Source organism: Natrix helvetica (genome assembly GCF_964273705.1).
Source record: "Natrix helvetica genome assembly, chromosome: 16".
NCBI classification, from domain to species: Eukaryota; Metazoa; Chordata; class Lepidosauria; order Squamata; family Natricidae; genus Natrix; species Natrix helvetica.
This window is the reverse complement of record NC_138563.1, coordinates 274,308-293,032: the sequence shown is the minus strand read 5'-3', so window position 1 is coordinate 293,032 and position 18,725 is coordinate 274,308. Positions and strand designations below refer to the sequence as shown.

Genomic DNA, 18,725 nt, shown 5'->3' with positions numbered 1-18,725 from the left:
GAGGGTGGACCCAAGGCCTTTGTGTGACAAGCCCAAAAAAATGCTCCCATTTTTATAACGGTCAGTTACTCCGTGTGGCCACGGTGCCTCCCAGCTTCATTCTGATTCTTCGCGTGTGAGGAGGATATTTAAAGTGGGGAATGTTTTAGTAGTTGCTGGGGGTGTTTTCTTTGCCTCTCCTGGGTGCTCTCACCTGAAGCAGGTGGGGAGGGGGGGGCTTGACCCATGCCACTAAGTCCACCAGTGCCCAGCTTGTCAATCGGCATCCTTGGTCCTGCTGGCTGTCACTTGGATCATGGCCAGGTGTATTATGAGCAGCGAGAAAAACTGGCTGGGATTTGGCAAAGCAGTTTAAGGTGGTGTCAGTGCCACCAGGGTGCCACCGTTGCCCCGTGTGTGAATGTGGGCTCCAATGCAGGTAGGCCCCTGCGGCTCCCATCTCCGTAGCTTGCTTGGGTCCGAGTGGCCCCATCTTCCACCTATGATGTACCAGAGCGGCGTATTTGATTTCTTTCTTATTTAATTCCAGAGTCTGAGACGAATATAGTTTTTTTGAACTTAGAAACAACTATTCTCTTACAATTCCTCTTTGCTTTTTTTTTATTTTTGGTCCACTTGACAAAGAAAATAAGTTAACACTGAGCACTCCATATTATATTTAATATACATATATTTATAATATATATGTACACACAGTTAGCACGGTCTGAGCATCAGAGTCAGGGACTGGGAGGGAAGGGGGAGCGCTGGCCGCAAAGGATGGGGTTTGTGCCTTCTGTCGCTCCTCGGAGCTGCAGGGTCCTGGGAGACCCCCTCTCCCATGCCGGGGGGCATCATGAAGCTACCCCGTGGCCCCAGAGTAGGGGGCCTTCCGCTCCCCCCCCCCGGAGCCCCCTGCCAGGACAAGGGGCCCTTGGGAGTCAGAAGAGCAAGCTGGTTTTAAGCTGCTTTGCCCTCCGTTTCATTTGGAGCCATTCGCTCTGAATTCTACACCTCCCCTCACACCTGCCCCCCCTCCCCTCCCCATACTATTTTTACTTGGTGCTAATTTGCAGTGAGATCAGCACCACCAACTGTTCAGCTGTAAACACTGGGAGAGAAACGTACTAATTTAAGGCCAGTCCAGGCAAAGAGGTTGGTCCTGGGTGGCAGGAGCAACTCTGACCTGGCGGGCACAGCTGTGATCCTGGGCACCAGGGCCGCCTCTCAGGTGGGGCAGAGGCAGAAGCTTTGGGGGGAGGCTTGCCCTGCAGCCATGGGGGGTTCAGAGGCCTCGGGGGGGGGATGCTGTGCCAGAGCATCTGCTGGCTTCCTGCATCTCCTCTCTTGCAGACCCAAAGTGCGTGAAATGCAGACCGCGGGGAGCCCGAGAATTCAGCCCTCTTCCCGCATCTTGGAGGGGCCCCAGTCCTTTCTGCCAGCTCTTTCCAAGAGTTGTGGCGCTGCACTTGGCACCCCACGGAGCCAGAACTCCCAGCCCTGTGGCCACGGTCCCCGTAAGGTCAACACCTGGGCTGCATGTGACAGACAGAAGGGGGAGGCATTAAGGGACACCATGTTAAAAACACAGTTCTAGCCCAGCTGTTTCTATGCACACAACGAGCACAAGACGAGTGTCGGGAGAGGTTACGCCACTTGAAGGGGCCGGAGGAGCGCAGGATGGCAGGGCTAAACAAATGTCTATTCAACAGCAACACACTGCATTCCAGCCGCCAGAGAAGCGACTTGGCCGTTTCCTGAAGACCCCGGGCGTTCTCCACAAGCCAGGCCAGGCGCCAGGAGCTCTTCTCTGCCGGACGAACCAGAAGCCCCAGCCCTCTTCTGGCGCCCCAGAGCCTCCGCCCTGTGTTGGCACCTTGTGTGGGCGCCCCCATGCCCCTGCTTGTGTGCCAGCAGGCCAGGTGGGGAAAGTGCCCGGTGAGGCCGAGTTGCTTGGTCTCTTCCTGAGCAGAGGCCGCTGCAAAAGCCACTGGTGGGCACCCACCTTTGCAAGCCCCACGCAGTGCCCGTTCTGGGGGGGAGGCAGAGGGACCCTGTGGTCTTGGCCCTCCGGAGGTCAGTCTGGGGCAGGAAGGAAGTCTGCCAGGCTCCCTTCTCCACCCCTGTGGGGAGTGGGATTAGTGGTTCCACCACCCACTTTGAGGGGGGGGAGCTTGGGTAGGATGGGTCTGGGAGGGGGCTGCTTCTTCCCCCAACGCCCCCTCTACAGGGCAGGACAGGGCCTCAGTGAGCACCGGCCACCTGGCTTGGGCCTTGGGTGCAAGCGTGGCCAAATGGACAACTGACCCTCACCCGCTGCCCCCCACCAGAGGCACAGGAGGGGAGTAGAAAAGGAGGCACCCGTGGAAATGCCTGGAGAGGCCACCGGGGTGGGAGGCCCAGGGAAGGCACCTTGTGGACAGCAGGGGGCAGGGCGGGGGTCTGTGGTGGTGGGTTCTCTGGTCCCTTGGTCCTCCTCTGCTCGGGGGGGGGGAGCTCTGGTCCGGCTGGGCAGGAGCAGGCGCCCCCATCTTGACTTCTCTGCCCGCTCCATCTCCTGACTCCTTGGTCCTTTGGCAGCCCCAGTGGGCCCCGGAACAGCTGCCTGAGCGCCCACCCCTCCCCTCCCCTCCCCCAGGAAAGGAGGGCTCTGTGCCTGGGTTACAACCCTCCCAGGAGCTGCAGCCATCACTGACTCCTATTGGGGACTGGGCAAAGGGCAGAGAGTCTCTAGGGCAGCTGCAGAAGATCCGGGGGTCCCTGGCAAGGGGGAGGGCAATCCCTCTTCCCCCCCCCCCTTCTGCTCCTCCTGCCCCCTTGCATCCCACCTCTTGCAGGCTCCCGGGGCAGAGGGTGGGAGGAGCTTCCCCAGGGTGGGTGGCAATTGTGGGGCACTCCTCTGGCAGGGTCCCAAGGCTACCTACTCTCCTCTCCCTTCTTCCTTCCTTCCGTCCCTCTTTCTCTCTCTCTCTCTGCTTCACTTCCTCGTTCCTTGCAAAATTGGCCCCGATCCAACTGTGGGTCGTCTCTTGCCCAGCGGGATGGGATGGGGGAGCAGCAGCAGCAGTGGAGGGGGGGAGGCCTTCCAACCCCCCCCCTCAAACAGGCCTCAGCAGCCTGTTAAAACATGTATCAGCCAGCAACCAAGGTGAGAAACATGGGGAGGGGGAGGCATGGACCCCCCACCTCCCTTTCTCCATGCTTCCCCTTTCTCCACCCGGCTGGGCCAAGGCAGAGAAGGGCGTAAGCAGAGGGGAGCGAAGGGTCTGAGCCAGAGCAGTGGAGGGGGCGGTGGCAGTGATCCTTGGAGCTGGGCCCCTCCACGCACACACACACACACACACACACACGCACGCACACACTGGGTTCAGGCCTTTTTGGGTGGGGGGGCCAGTTTGATGATCTCTTCCTCGGAGGGCTGCCGAATGATGTCTGTGGAGAGAGGGGGCAGCGGTCAGAAGAGCCAGAAGGAATTCCCCCCCCCAGATGCCCCTAACAGAGAGGGCTGGCCCTCCAAGGCGGGGGATGGGGATGGGGTGGGGGCTCCTGACCTTTGTACTTTTTGGCACTGGGGATGCGGGTCAGTTTGGTGTCCACCTCATCCTCCTCCGAGATCTTCAGCACTTGCGTGCGGTACTCCACCACCCTGGTCAGCAGGTCCGGCCGGCGGGAGATCTCAAAGATGTGCTCGATGTAGGAGAGGTTGTCTGCGAGGAGGAGATGGGCGCGATCAGGGCAGGGGCACTGGCCGGGGGGCGGCACAGAGCCCGGGTATGTCTGGACTGGGCATCCGCGGCCGTTTCCAGGCGGTGCCTCTGCCGGCAGGTCAGGTGGCTGGGGTGGGGGAGTGGGTGTTGCATGGCGCTGCCACGTGGGTGGCCGCACTGCTGGTTCAGAGGCGGGAGAGCGAGAGCGAGAGCGGGTGGGCGATGTGCAAAGCCTTGCAAAGGCGTCCAGGAGAGGAGGGAGCCGAGCCGAGAAAACAGCTTTTGCTTCAAAAACAAATGACATCACTTGGCACCATCTGCCCCTTCCTCTCCCCTCCTGGTGGGCAGGCAGGGGCTGGCGGGAGGAGGGCAGAGAGCCCGGCTTCCCAGGTTCTCCTAGTCCCAGGGCTGCTCTGGCAGCTCAGCGGGCATCCTGCTTCCTCTGCCAATTTCCCCGAGCGCCTCACCCAGCGCATGCATTTAAATCACTCCCTGGCACTCTCGGGGGGGGGGGGAGGAGGGGGAGAAGCCACGGGGGTGCCTGGCATTACTGGGGCACCAGCAGCCTCTTCTCCCAATCCGGACCCTCCGTCCCCCAGCTGTGTCTGACAAGCGGTTTCTCCGCTTCAGTTCCCACCCGCAGCCCTCCCAGTTCCACGCATGGCGAAGGGGCCCCCAAATCTTCCCTGCTCCCCCCCTCCCCCACGCTCCTTCCCACCTTTGTCCAGTTTGCTGTGCTTCTCCAGAAAGCCGAACCAGTCCTTGCCGGTGGTGATTTCCTCGTGCCGCTCGCTAGGGATGTCCTCCTTGCAGGCCGACTTCAGCTGGTCCAGGTCTTCGTTGGTGATGTTCTCGGCCAGCTCCTCCAGCAGGCTGCTGTACTCCGCCATCTCTGCAGGGGGGGAGGGGGGGGCTTAGGCCCTGGGAGAACTCCCACCAGGCTGGCGGGTGACGGGCGTTGGGGACAGGCACCCCACCCATCCTCAAAAGAAGTGGGTGCTGCTGCTTTGCCAGGCTGGGCATCGGCCGCGGCCACTTCAACCTCCTAATGCCTTGGATGGGCTCTTTGGGGTCGGGAAGCAGCCCATTTGCTGGGCCCAGGGGGCTTCTGTCCCCCCCTCCCCCTCCCCAGCTCCTCTCCTACCTGACTGCAGCCGGAGCACCTCGCAGGCTGCCTGAGCAAAACAGACGGCAAGTGGCTCTGTGGAAGGCTCCCCCCCCCTCTCCGAAGAGTGTGCCGACTGACGGCTGGGGTGGGTCTCGCTGCCTCCCCCCCCCCCCAGAACAGATTTCTGCATCCCGGCAGAAGCCTGATTTCCGCTCTGCCCAGCGGCTTAGCGATGGGGATTAGAGCGTTTTCATTTGGAAAGGAAGACCACAGGAAATAACGTCCAGACAGAGGCAGCCCCCGGCATCCCAGGGCGCTCCAGAATCCCTGACCATGGGCCATCTGGCCTGGGATGGGGAGGGAGCGATGGGCTGGGTTGGGTGTGGGTCACGAGAACTGGCCTATTTTTTGCAAGAGGAAGGCGGCACAAGTACCCCCCGGGCAGGGTCCCTGCTTGGCTTTGTCAGCTCCCCCGGAAGGACTGACAGGATCCCCAGTGGGCACCATCCTGCAAGGGGGCTGCCGCATCCCGAAGACCCTGGCCACGCTCTGCCCTTCGAGCTCTGCATTCAAAGTCTACATGTTCTTCCAATCTCACCCACTTGCTTGGCAGATGCTCCTGAGTTGGACCGCTGCTCTCCAAGGAGGGCCTGATCAAAGCTCAGCACGTTGCTTGCTTACTTGGGGGGGGGGGGGGGGCTTCCACCCCTCCCTGCCAAGCGCAGCCTCTTTTCCTTTGGGGGCTTGGCAGAAAGGCAGCCTGTGGGGCTGATCCCCCCCTTCACCAGCATAGGCAGAACCGGCGGGGCCTTTCCCTGGGGGGCACCCAAATTCCTTTCCCACATAGATTCCTCAGATGTGAGCAGAGATTCTGGAGGCACAAAGGCGCTTATTTTCCTCAAAAACAACCAAGGGAGCCAAGCACATCCTTCCCCTCTTTATTTCCCTGACAAACAGAGCCCAGCTCCGTGCTTGCTAGTTGCAGCGCCCTGTTAATTCTGCCTCAAAATCCAATGATTTATTTTGCAGAGATAAACAGCAAATAAAAAAGATGCATTTCCAGACAACATTGAAGAGCTCTCCTTCCACCCAGCCTTCCCACCTCTTCACCTGAAATATGCATTTGTTCAAGAGAAAGGCTTTTTTCAGGGAAGAGAAGCAGGAAGTTTTGGAAAGCTGGATCTGTAGGTGCAGCCCCAGGTATCCTGCCCAGAAATCCTGCAGGCACCGGAGCAACTGCACCAGCACTCCCACCCCCTTTACAGCACTCCTCTGCCTGCCCAGGAAGGAAATAAGGCTACGTGTGCCAATGTAAATGCCACCACAGTATTGCCAGGCGTGCCACAGATGGCTTTCCTATGCCTTTTACAGAAGCATCCGGGCACCCATCGTCCTGCTCCTCTTCCAGACAGATAGGGTGGCTACGATTGAGCCCAGGCCAGAGTGGTCCCTGGGCAGCCAAAAACCCCTCAAATGAAGGCTGCTTAATTATCTCACAGCCCCCCTCAAAAGACCCATTTCTGCCACTGCAATATCTCTACTCCTAAAGTTTCCCCCCTCCCCAGAAAGGTGTCACCTTCTCTGTGCCATGTTTGCAAATTGCTATTTTCCCTCACAAGTGAAATTGCCCTGTTCCTTCTCTGTAATTCTGATGCACCCCAATTTCTTCAGGTACCCCCTCCCATCCAGGCCATGCCCAGGGAGAGGGGAAGACCCCAGAGGCTCCGGAAGAGGTCACAAATTCACCCTCGGTGGGGGCTGTTTTCCCCCAGCAAAGGCTGCCACCCCCCCACCCCCAGAAGCGAGCCAAGCCAGGGTCTGTTTTGCTGCTGCCTCCCTTCCCTCTGTCCAGTCCAGCTGTTGCTGCACTAGGGAAGTGTGGGGCTGGCCAGCAGGGACCAAGGGACTGGTGGCGGCTCCAGCCTGCTCCTGTTCTCCTGACTTCCCCAGGAAGGGGACATCCCTGCACTGCTGGAGAAAGGCAGCGCCCTTTCCAGGTGGCCAACCTGCCCTCCCTCAGAATGAATTGGCGGAGGGGGGAGGCTCGTTGGGTGCTTGCCCTCTTTTCCCGTCCTTTCAGGGCCCCATGCAACGGCCTCCCCTGGCCTCCCCCCGCCCCTTCCTCAGGCCTGCCAGGTGGCAGAAGCCCAGGGCCTGGCAGAGGAGGCTGGGAGCCAACGAGCTGGCACGGGATCTGCTGTGCCTTTCCCAGGCTCCCGAAGGCCAGGAGAGGCTCGGCCTGGCCCAGCAGAGGGAGGGGCCGGGCGGTTGGCAGATGGGATGGGCACCTGAAGGCTGGTGCCAGAGCCATGGGTCCAATGGGCATCTATCACCCATTGCAAAGCACGACAGCTCCCGCGCCAGCTGTTCCCCCTGTGCCAGCCATGGACCTGGATTAAGCCGACTAGTCTAAGGGGGTCACGGACGCAGGAGGACGGGTGGCCTCGATCTGCACCAGATGGGTCTACTTTTGTAATGCTTCATCTAGGACGGCTGCTTTTTGCTGGGGGAGGGGGCTTTGGAGTCCCACCTGCAACGCAGGGAGGTGGGCCATGTAGGGCAGCTTTTCCACATTCCAGAGGGGTTGGGCCACACTTCCCATCGTCCCCAGCCACTAAGGCGCATTGCCTCTGGAAAGGCTTGGGTGCAAATCCTCCCTCCACTCTGAAGGAGGGGCACTGAGCAGCCTTAGGCCAGTTGTGACTTCTTGGCATGTCCTGCCCAGGGATGCCAGGGGCCAGCTGCAGTTGGGGAGGGAGCAAGGGGCTGTGGAGGTGCCTCCGAAAGTGGCTCTCCCAGCCTGTCCCTTTAAGGCCTGAAGCCCGGCTTCCCTTCGTTTTTCCTCTTCCCTCCCTTCTCCTTTTTCCTTCTGTGCTGTGACTGATCTCTTGCAACTCTGCAGGCCAAGGGCCGCTTTGTTCCGATCTTAAGTTATGCAAAGCACGGCGGGCAGGGAGGCCTGCAAAAGAAGGCCGAGGGCCTTTCAAGAAGCGGAGAGCAAAAACGGCCGAATGGAAGAGCAGGAAGGGCTGGAGAGGGCCCTTCTCTTTCTTGGCTCTGGGGAGGGAGCCGGCCGCTCTCCTTAGCCAGGCGAGAAACAGGGTTTATTTGTTCTCCTGCTTTACAAAAGAAAAAGTTTTGCTTTCCAGGCAATTCTGGAGCTTAAAAGTTTGGTTTTCTGTTTCTTTGCAAAGCTGGCCTGCATTTAGTCAGAGAAAGGGGGTTATTTATACAAAATGTCAGTTTCTCAGGAAGCAAAAGACCACCGCCCCATTTTGTCCAAGGACAAGGCCCCACGGCCTCCGAGGGGGGGGGGAATCCGGGGCATCTGTGGTAACAATGGCCGTTGACAGATAAAGAGTTTCCCTCAAAAAACATATCTTCCACTTCCCTTTATTTGCAGGGAAATATCTAGAGGGTCCTCCGGAACCCCCTGAAAGGCAGACATTGCCACATTAAAATGCTTCGTTTGATGGCTTCTTTCTCCCAACCAAGGCCATTTGTCCACCCATGGCAGGAGGGAAGCCATTTTGAGAAGGACCAGGGACACTTTCCTCAGGGCTGAGGGGTTTCTTCAGCCAGGGCCCTCGCTTTGCATTGGGTTGAAACGAACGTTTCTGGAGCAATTTCCTTCAGCTGAAGGCATCCCGGGCTAAACATGACGAGGGACAGACAGTCTTTGAGGAAGAAAGCTCTTTTTCAGAACAGCCTTCTATTCAAAGAAGGCTTCAAGATGGAGGGATCCTGATCTCCAGCCACAAAAGCATTATGCTGCCCAATTTCTTTCTCAAACAGGCAGCGCAGAGAAAAACTGGAATTAAAATAAAAAAGAGGACATTTCTCAGACAAGAAACAGAGAAAAGCTGCTGTCACAACATGGCTGCCCTTCAACTCGGAGGCCTCAGAAAGAGGGGGGGAAATTCTTAAAAACAGAAAAAGCCACACAGGCATTTGGCTATTTCTTACATTAGCCAGGAGCAACTTAGCTTTGCTCAATTATTAAATATGGATTAATTTCTGGAAGAAATCAGCTGGAGAGGCAAGGGAGCCAGGCCATGGACTGGAGAAAAGCCAACTGTATTCCTTCTTATTTTTTCAAGCGTTCCTGCCTCTAAGGTCTTTTGCTTTGTTAATTCATTACATCTAACTTTAGGCTGTCTTCTCCTGGTACTGCAACCTCCACAAAAGTACAAAACATGATTAAAAGCAATAAAAAACCAATAGTAATCAAAGTCTATCCTGGATGCGCCAAAGCCCCCAGACAGCTTCCGGCTCATAAAATAAGAGGACTGCATCTGCAAAACAATCTCGAGTTTACTCAGAGGGAACCTTCCTTAATCCATTTCTCTTCTAACTTGTGGTTTCTAGAGAGATGGCTTTTATGAGAAAATAGAGGGGGGGAAATTTATTCACAGTTTTTAGCTCCGTTGAATGCCGCCCAGAGTCGCTTGCTGGTGAGATGGGCGGCTCTATAAATTGGTTTAACAAGTGAAATAAATAAACCCCTGCTGCAAAAACCAAACCAATGCTGCAGGCATGGACAGGTTCTGCAAACCTGTTTTCAACAGTGGGGAGCCCCACTTTGTGGGCTTGAACCCTATTATTGCAACAAGCCAGTTTGAGCCGAGTCTTCCCAAGGGCTAAGCCATCTGCGTATGTGACGTGCCTGGCCATCACTAGGGGGGACATGATGGCAGCCTTTTAATATTTGAGGGGCTGCCCCAAAGCACCTGAAGGAGCGGGACAAGAAGAAACGGATGGAAACTAATCAAGGAGAGAAGCAACCTAGAAGTAAGGAGAAATTTCCAGAAGAGCAATTTATCCATCGACTGGCTTCCCTTTAGAAGTTGTGGGTGCCACATCACGGAAGTCTTCAAGAAGAGATTGGACAACCATTTGTGTAAAATAGCACAGGATCTCCTGCTCGAGCAGGGGACTGGACTAGAAGAGACTAGGAGAAAAACAGGGACCCTCTACATTTCTGCAGGGTTGCGTCGAGAGATTTTTCTGCTCCCTGTTTTTCCTTCTTCTAAGCTTGATTTTCCCCTGGCTGGAAAGTCATGAATTAATGGAAGGACCCGAAGGAACAGAGAGCCCAGCGCATGGCATGGCCAGACACCAAGTCATGCGCCAGAGAACTGCTCTTGGGAGTGCAAATCAGAAGAGGAACCGAGAGCTGGGATCCAGCCATGTTCGTGTTTCCTAATCTGGTCTGGATTTGCAGCAAATCCTTCCTTTCCAGCTGCTGACAGCTGTGGAGTTCGGTGGGCCCACAGCCAAACCTTGGTGGAAGAGGAAAACACGGGAGCTCCGATGATATAACCACACAATTTAACGTAAACAGCCTTGGTTCAATTGTATGGGAAAATAGGTGTGGATTCCTCAGTAGTCGCAGACTCTTAAGGAAAATTAAGAAAACACCGAGAAAGGAAAGACTTTTTACTGATCCTCGGCTTCACTCCAGGAACGATCCCCTGAAGGAATTGGTTCAGAAAGGCTTTAATCCTTGCCAGAAAGCTTCCGGGGTGGGGGAGACAGGGGGAGACACGGGACTGGAAATCCAGAGATATTTCAGATAGAAGAAATTCTTTTTGCACCCAGAACAAATGTGCAAGCTGGAATTGGGACGCTTGGTTAAGGCTCCCGTGGATGACTCACAGCGGATATGAATTAAGACATTGCTCCAGGGCATGCCGAAAAATGTAGAGTTAATTTGCCTCCTCCCCGGGCCCTAGAGTGGACCTCTTAGCCTTACAAAATGGGTGGGAACCGGCTTCCTACCTTGCTGGCCCAAGAGAGCTCCCTTGTAATGCAGAGCAGAGCAAGATCCCCCAGGATCCTTCCCTTGCTGCTCTCTCGGTCTCCTCATTTGTGTGATGGCCACAGAGCCCGCAAGAGGAGGCACAACCGCACAAGCTGTACCAGAAATGATGGGGAAAGAACTTCCTGCCAAGGTAATCCAACGGATTAAGCCACATCGTCAGAAAAACAATAATAGAAGCTAAAGGGGGACTTGCACAAAGATGAGGTCGTCTTGGTGACAACGCAGCCATGAAGGGGGGGGGAGGGCAGCCCTTGGCACACCCCACCGGACTCTGGGAAGGCCCCTCCAGGCAAGGGATGTGGAGGCTTTCTGGTGCAGAGGCTTCAGCTGTCGCCACTGGCACAGCCATCTTCCGCTATTCTCTGCCTTGCAGGGATCGGGCAAAGGGCTCCCATGCCAGTGTGGGTGCCCGACCTCGGGGCTGTGCGTGCTTGCAGCACCATTTAAGTCAGTGGCTGCCTCTGGCCTTCCTGCCTGTGCACTGTGGCAACTGAAGGGAGGAAGAAAAGTGTGTCCGGCCAATGTGGAAAGGCTGTTCCGAGCCAAGCAAATCGGGAAGCTTTTCCTTACGCCAGAGCAGGCCAGGGACACTGCAAGCCCTCCTAACAAAATCAGCAAGCCCAGCTACCGGAAGGGGGTTGCGAGCAATTTCCTTTGTCTCCATTATTTTCTTTGGATTTCTAAACCACCCCCTCTCCCAAAAAGGGACTCCATTCATGGCTCCTATGCAAAGTGGCTCATCCATATGCATGAGCGGTTCATTCATAAAAAACAGTCCTTCTGTAGGCAGCTGGGTGGCGGCCTGCAAAAGGTGGGAGGGGGAGGGAGGGAGGAAGGAAGGACCGTGGGGAGAAAATAGAGCTGTGATGAGAGCCATTATTCCTCCGTGGGCCTTGCCAAGAATATTTTCTCACAGACCTGGAGGACAAAATAAAGCTGGGCTGGAAGAGCTGAGGAGAAGGGCCTGTTTTGTCTCAGTTGGGAGAGAATGCACAGTCCTCCCTCCTGCACTGCCCCAACCTCACGACAGTGGCCAAGAGTTTTGAAAATGGCCCCTCAGGGACTGGGAAGCTTTCAGCTGGAGCATGGGTTTCATTTTCTGTGGGCCCAACAGGCAAATACACAGGAAGGAAGACTCTGCCCCAGGAGAGGGAGGGTGCAGATAGATAATGGGGTGCAGCACTGAAGCTCCCCAATACTGATGGGGTTAACAGCAGCACAGAACCTGCCTCTGTGCACAAAGCCAGAAGATTTGGGAGGAGAGGCTGCTATGAGAAACGGACCCTCGCCCCGGGCCCTCTGTGTCGGGGTGTCTCCTGGGCAGGAGAATCTGCTGCTTTGGGCCAGAACGTGGCCCTCAACCTGGACTGAGGAACCCAAGGAAGCCTGGAGGAGCCATCGTGTAGGAGGCCTGCTCAGCTCTGCAGGCTCAGAGGGGGCCAAAGCTGCAGCCGGGGCAGGAGAGCCAAGCAGGGAGGGCACCTTTTAGGAGAGTAGAAGGCCATCTCTTCAAGGCCGGCCTCTTTCTAGCTTGATGACCTCTCCGTCATTGGTCTCTGAACGGCCCTCTGGCTCCTCATCCTCAGGGAAGTGGAGGGTTGCCAACGGGGGAGTAGAAGGTGCAGCTTAGAGCCACTGTGGAGCTGGAGAATGAAGCCCGTGTCGAAAGGAGGGGATGTGGTGTGCAAGGAGAAGTGTGCAGCCCCTCAGTGGCAAAAGAAAACCAGGAGTCTCAGCTGGGGGGGGGGCGGGGGGAGAGAAGGATGACAAGCTTTGTGACGAAAGCTTTGTGAATGCAGAAGGTAACAGAAGAGGCTGCCGTGAAAGGGGAGTCAGATATGGGTGGCTGTAGGGGGGGGGGGGGGAGACCAGAGGAGGAGGAGGAGGAGGGGGTTTCAGTGCCCTCTCTGGGGCCAAGGCAGAGCTGCTCCCCGCCTGGCACGCTGGCACAGGAGCATCTGCAACCACCTCTCGGCCTCCCGGCCCTTCTCTGGTGGCTCTGAGGAGCGGCTTAGAGCCAAGGATGAGGACTGGCAGCCCCCGGGGGGAAGAGAAGGGACAGAGCGTGCCCAGCAATTAGGAGTGCCTGGAACTTTGCAGAGCGAAGAGGGAGGGGAACAGAGTGTTGGGTGGGGGGGGGGAGGTGAGTGAAAGCCATCCAGCTTGAGTTTTCAGGAGCAAGAGAAATCGTCATGGCAACTGCTAAGCAAGATATGCCTTTCCAACTCTCCCTGACCCCCCCCCCCAATTCTCTTTCTCTCTCTCTTCAGCCTCTTCCCTTTCCCACGAAATCCAAAGCCCTGGAGCTCCTCGCAGGCAGCCAGGCCTTCGCCCAGCGAGGGTTTGCTCTCCGGGTGAAGCACCCAGGGTTGCTGAAGGCGCAATCCGAGCCCGGTCCAGGTGTGTGGCCCTGATCCCTGTTGCACAAAGGAGAGATTTCTCCCACTGGGTCCCCTCAGGAGCAGGCTGGTTAATGCCGACCCTGCCAAGGCTCTCCAGGGCTAAGATGGCAGAGGAGCCACTTCCCTCCACCTTCCTGGGGACGATTGGCCAAGGGTCCCCAGAAAACCATCCAGCTGTATCGTGTTTCTAAAACCCTTTGGAGGGCTTTGAAAGGCCAAGATTGGGCTTGAGGTAGGAAGAAAAGCCCTGGATATTGCCTGTTTCCTTCAAATTTGATTGATCCCTTTCATATCCAGCTGTGCCTTGTGTTTCCAGAGGAAAACAACTCAGAAAAACTAATTGAAGGCTGTGCTCAGACCGGTGAGCTTTTTGCCCTCTTCCTGTTGCCATGCCACCTGTGGACTCACATTTCCCCACAATAGAAACATCCGAAGGCGCACTGGCAGAAGGGGAACCAATCAACCCCCCATGCTGAAAATGGAAGGTTCTCTCCCAACCATAGTGCTGGGAGCAGAGATTCCTCTCTCGCTTATAGGCAGGATGACACCCTTCATCCTTTCCTGCGAAGCAATAATTCAATTCGTGACACAATATGGCTGTTAAACAAGCTGCCCTTAACCCCAACCGTCTCCCTTCCGGCTCCTTCTTCAAATGGTGGCCTCCCTTTGACAGAGGGGAGGGATTTGCCAAGGTCTGGAGTTGGGAGTGCCAAATATTTCCAAACATTGACTATTTTTCCAGCAAGGTCAGCTGAGCGAGGGGCAAGTTTCCTCAGGATCACTGCAAGCGGGAGCCCTGTTGCAAGGAAAGAACGGAAGCTTTGCTGCACCCTCAAAAATTAACTGATGGCTTGACCAAGAATGTCCAACATCAGAGCCGATTGACCAACGCAAGAACATACGAACTGGGAAGTTTTGAAGTTCCAGCAGAGGATGGCAGGATGTCCTTCACCCCACTTCTGTTCCTCTTCCCTTCAGAATAGGGGCCAAAGGACCAGACCTCTTGCTCCTCAAGCTTTGAGATGGCCTCTCCCAAAGCTCTGGGAAAGTCCCCCCTGGATGGGATTCCTCCTTTCCACAGGCAGAAAATGACCACTAGGAGCAGCCAGGGCTCTGACCCAATTTGGAATAAAGGAACTTTTTAATTCTCCGAGTTCTGGAAATGCCAGCCAGCCACGGACCAAAAGGAGGGAGCCCACCTGCTGAGGTCTTAGGGATGCCCTGCTTCCCCCAACAGAAAAGACAGCCACCCCCTCCCTCCCCCGAATGCCTCTCCAGCAGATGTGGAATGCCTCCGTCTGCAGCTCCAGCCTCCAGGGACAACTGGCCAGTTCAGCTTCCTCTGCAGGGAGGGAATTGCATCAGGCTTGCTCCCCACCTCCCCCCCCAGAGCTAATTTGGCTGGCCTTTCCTTTCCCCCCACCATCCCCACTGCTCACCGGTCCCTTCCTATTGTTTTGTTTTATGTTCCTCGTTTTAAAGAAAGTGCAGCTGTTTCTCACATGTTCGGCAAGAGCCCCACCAAAAGATGCAGCCCCTCCCCCACCCCCGGAAATGGGATGGAATGTCCGGTGGGGGAGGCGCCGGTGGGGAGGAATATCGAAGGACGCCGGGAGGAAACAATGGCGAGGCGAAGCATGGGGAGCCATGCCATGCCTGAACAATGGCCTTTTTGTTCACAGACAATGAGGAGAGGGATGGGCTGATCCAGGCTGACACCCAAAGACAGACGCGATTCAGGGCACGAAGGGGAGGGATGGCTAACCTGTTTTCCATCCTCGGCCCGGCAGGTGAGGGGGGCGAGGGTGCCTGGCTGCCTCAGGGAAGCCCTTTCACTGCCTCCAACCTCCCTTCCTCGCTTCCCCAGGAGCCGTTTGTGAGAGGCCAGAGGGAGTCCACCCTGGAAGCAGAGCCTGGGGTGAAAGATGCAACTCAAACCCTTCTCCCGGCCCACCAGCTCTCTGGCTGCCTCCCTTTCCTCCATTCCCCAGCCCAGGGTGGTTGTGCCAGAAGGGACAGGCATTGTGTCCCCTGTCTTTGGTTCTGCCCTGAAAGCCCCTCAGAGCAAAAGCCTTCCTTCCCAATGAGCCTCACCAATTGAACCCACTCATGCCAGCCTATCGTGGAAAGAGGTGAGGCTCTGGGGGAGAAATGCCGTACGGGCATCTACGGGCATCGGACCAGAAAGACCAGATCAGAAGAGAGCTGGAGGCTGCAGGCAGGTTTGCCTGCTGGCTTCTAAGAATAGTTCCAGCTGGACAGTAGGAAGCGCCTGCAGCATCGCGTGGAACTGATCCCCCCTCCCCAGCCCTGCTCCATATCCCTTGCAGAACTGGGGCTGAAACCTTCTCTGTTGACCTTTTAACTCAGGCACAAAAACGGCCGTGTCAGGTCCACGCCTGCCATTCAGCGGTCCTGGGAGAGAGGGCAGAAGCAGCTCCGTCTGCCATGAGGCAGCTCTGCCCTTTCAGAGACTTGGCATAGCACTTACAATACAATACAATAGTAGAGTTGGAAGGGACCTTGGAGGTCTTCTAGTCCAACCCCCTGCCTAGGCAGGAAACCCTATACCGTTTCAGACAAATGGCTATCCAACATCTTCTTAAAGACTCCCAGTGTTGGGGCATTCACAACTTCTGGAGGCAACTTCTGTTCCACTGATTAATTGTTCTAACTGTCAGGAAATTTCTCCTCAGTTCTAAGTTGCTTCTCTCCTTGATTAGTTTCCACCCATTGCTTCTTGTTCTGCCTTCAGGTGCTTTGGAAAATAGTTTGACTCCCTCTTCTTTGTGGCAACCCCTGAGATATTGGAAGACTGCTATCATGTCTCCCCTAGTCCTTCTTTTCATTAAACTAGGCATATTCAGTTCCTGCAACCGTCCTTCGTATGATTTAGCCTCCAGTCCCCTAATCCTCTTGGTTGCTCTTCTCTGCACTCTTTCTAGAGTCTCCACATCTTTTCTGCATCGTAGTGACCAAAACTGGATGCAAATATTCCAAGTGTGGCCTTACCAAGGCCTTATAAAGTGGCATTAACACTTCACGTGATCTTGATTCTATCCCTCTGTTTATGCAGCCTAGAACTGTGTCGGCTTTTTTGGCAGCTGCTGCACACGGCTGGCTCATATTTAAATGGTTGTCCACTAGGACTCCAAGATCCCTCTCACAGTTACTACTTGGCAAATAGGTTACCCAGGAGGAGTTCCTAAGGTGTAATGGGGGGGGGGGAGCTAAGGAAGACTAGAGTTCAAGTCCCTGCTGAGGGGCCCCAAAGCCTGTCGGGTGACCTCTGGCCACTCTCCCTCTTTCTCTGCCTCCTCCACTTCCAGCTTTTCTCAGAAGATGCTCCGGAGACCGGACCAGCCAGGACATCTTCAAGTGCTGGAGTTGAGCAGAAATGTCCTGCTGACCACAGGGAGAGGGAGGGAGGGAGGGAGAAGAGCAGCCACCAAGTCCACCAGAACCTGGAAAGGACCCGCAAGGGACCCAGAATGACCAGATCCAGCCCATTCTGCCGGTCAATCCAGCTTCCTCCTTCACAGGACAGGAAGGGGCTTCAGGACTTTTGCTTGGAGGGGAGGGGGGAATGAGAATCCTGCAAATAGCGGGAGGGAAGAGGAGGAAGGGCTGCTGTGACACCAGACCCAACCACCACCTGGACCCCCAGCCCGTTTGGGGCGCCCTGGTGCTCCATGGGGCCAGGTGGGGGCGGGCAGGGGTGCTTCACCTGAAGCCTTCGACCAGCATTGGTTCGTCCCGGGACAGGCCCTGGAAAACGCCCAGGTGGGAGCTCTCCCACATTTGGGGAAGGAGCGCTGACCTGGGGTGCTTCTCAGTCTCTCCGCGCCCCCCCCCGCCCCCCTCTCTCCGCTGCTTCTGGGCGGGAATGGAGGGCGCCTGGTTCCCAGCCGCTTCTCTAGCACATCCTCCCCCTGCCCCGCCGAGGCTCAGCCGGTGCCCCCGAGCGGTCGCTTCTCTCCAAGTGGGGGCGAGGGGAAAGAAAAACGGGCGCGGCCCGTGGGGCACTTGGGGAGAGCGCGCCGGCCGCCGTTTAGGTCCGCAGCCCGCGGGAAGGAGGCCAGGAGTCAGGGGCCCGAGCTCCGGGCCAGGCGGCGCGCTGCCAGGAAGGCGGCGAGGAAGCGCGGGCGGGCAAAGGGACGGCCGGGCGAGCGCCGGTTTCCCCCGGGGCGCGGGGCCGAGGGAGGCCGCCGGGCAGCGTGCAGGTGGCCGCGCCCCCTTTCTCCGCCTGTTTCTGGCTGAGCGGGTGACTCCGAAAGGCGGCAGGCGAGCCGGCCGGGCGGCCAGGAGGGCGGCGGCGGAGTTGGCCACAAGGGCTGGGCGGGCGAGGGGCCAAAGAGGAAGCGGCGGCAGTGATTCGCGCGGCTCCGCGTTTGAGTCACGGTCACGAGGAGGAGGAAAAGGGAGGAGGAGGCTGGTCGGCCAGGGGTCTCCGGCCGCGCCCTCCCGGCGGCTCCTGGGCCGGGAGGGAAAAAAGCGCCTCCGCGCCAGTCTCCGGCTCAGCTGCTCTGCCTTGAGGCGCCTCGACCGCCTCTGCCCATGTGCAGAGCGCCCGCGGCCAGTTCCGTTGCCGCCAGCCGGAGCCCCCACCCCACCCCTTTCCCCCTTCCCTGGAGCCCGGGAAGAGGCGCCGGCTGTTACCGGCTGGCTTGCCGTGGGCTGGGAGGCGCCGGACTTACCCGCGGCAGAGCGACGGCTGGACAGGCAGAAGGACGCGGGCACCGCCGGCCTAGCGGGCGAGGGGCGTCCTGGCTTCGCCTGCCGGGACGGGACGGGCGACCCTGGAGCTGGGCGTCGCGGCTGCCCAGGCGGAGGGCGGGCAGGCGGCTTCGGCTCTCTCTCAGGCTCTTCTCCCGCTCACCCCACCCTTCCTCCTCCTCCTCCTCCTCCCTCCGCCTCCTCCCCGCCGAGTGATGTCAGCGGGAGAGGCTGAGCTAGAGGGGGAGAAGCTGGCGGCTGGGTGGCTTTTTGTGCCGAGCGCCTGGCTCCGGATCGCCTCCGAGGGAGCAGGAAGCCGCCAGCGAGCGAGCGAGCGAGGAGCGGGAAAGCGAGCGGCGTTCACACGTGATGCCCGAGGAGGAGGAGGAGGAGGCGAAGGCAAAAGAGAGGAGAGCGGGCGGCCGAGGGACGTCCAGCCTGTCAGACGGCTGCTCTTCTCCGCCACTTCCCCCTTTCGGCGCCCCTCCTCTAACGCGGGGTGGTCTTCGCCCCGCGGTCTCGCTAGTCCGGATGGACTAAGAGGGTAGCAGCGCCCAAAGGCGGCCCCGAAAGATCGGAAGGACTCCCGCCATGCTGGACTTCTCAGACTGTCGCTCCGCTTGAGTGCTCATCCTTGGGGAGGGGGCTGGGGGAACAGACCCTCGGCCGCCCCGTATCCCAGGCGCCCTCCTCGCTGCTTCCCAGGAGTCTCTGCTGCAGCCGCCTGGATGAAAGGCCCTTCCTGCCCCTCTGCCCGCGGGGCCCCTCAGTCCAGAGGCTGAGCCGGGCGTCAGCGAGGCCAGGAGGACCCCGAGAACCAAGGGCAGCAGCCCAGCGGCCACGATGGAGGCTCCTATGCCTTGACCTCCTGGCTGGCCCTGAGCCCCCTCTGGCAGAAGATCTTCAGGCATCCTTTGGAGACCCCGGAGTCTGGACTCTCCTGGGGCAGAGACGTCTCTGGTTCTCGGCTGGCCAAGGCAGCCCAGCCA

General features: G+C 57.7%; 1 protein-coding gene across 1 annotated transcript; it reads right to left on the bottom strand.

Annotated features, from left to right (window-relative positions):
• Positions 1 to 643: 643 nt before the first annotated feature.
• Positions 644 to 18,418, bottom strand: PEA15 (proliferation and apoptosis adaptor protein 15). The gene is made up of 4 exons (XM_081968029.1): positions 17,718 to 18,418; positions 4,405 to 4,578; positions 3,531 to 3,686; positions 644 to 3,411 (listed from the first exon to the last, which is right to left on the bottom strand). The coding sequence occupies exons 2-4, from the start codon at positions 4,574 to 4,576 to the stop codon at positions 3,347 to 3,349; spliced, it is 393 nt and encodes a 130-aa protein (XP_081824155.1). The 5' UTR covers positions 4,577 to 4,578; positions 17,718 to 18,418; the 3' UTR covers positions 644 to 3,346.
• Between the last annotated feature and the right edge of the window lie 307 nt (positions 18,419 to 18,725).

Excerpts from the sequence above, each read along its gene's own strand:
- PEA15 (XM_081968029.1), bottom strand. The coding sequence starts at position 4,576 with ATGGCGGAGTACAGCAGCCTGCTGGAGGAGCTGGCCGAGAACATCACC. Across the intron at positions 3,687-4,404 it reads GCACAGCAAACTGGACAAAG|ACAACCTCTCCTACATCGAG; the intron begins GTGGGAAGGAGC and ends TCCTCCTCGCAG. Across the intron at positions 3,412-3,530 it reads CAGTGCCAAAAAGTACAAAG|ACATCATTCGGCAGCCCTCC; the intron begins GTCAGGAGCCCC and ends CTCTCTCCACAG.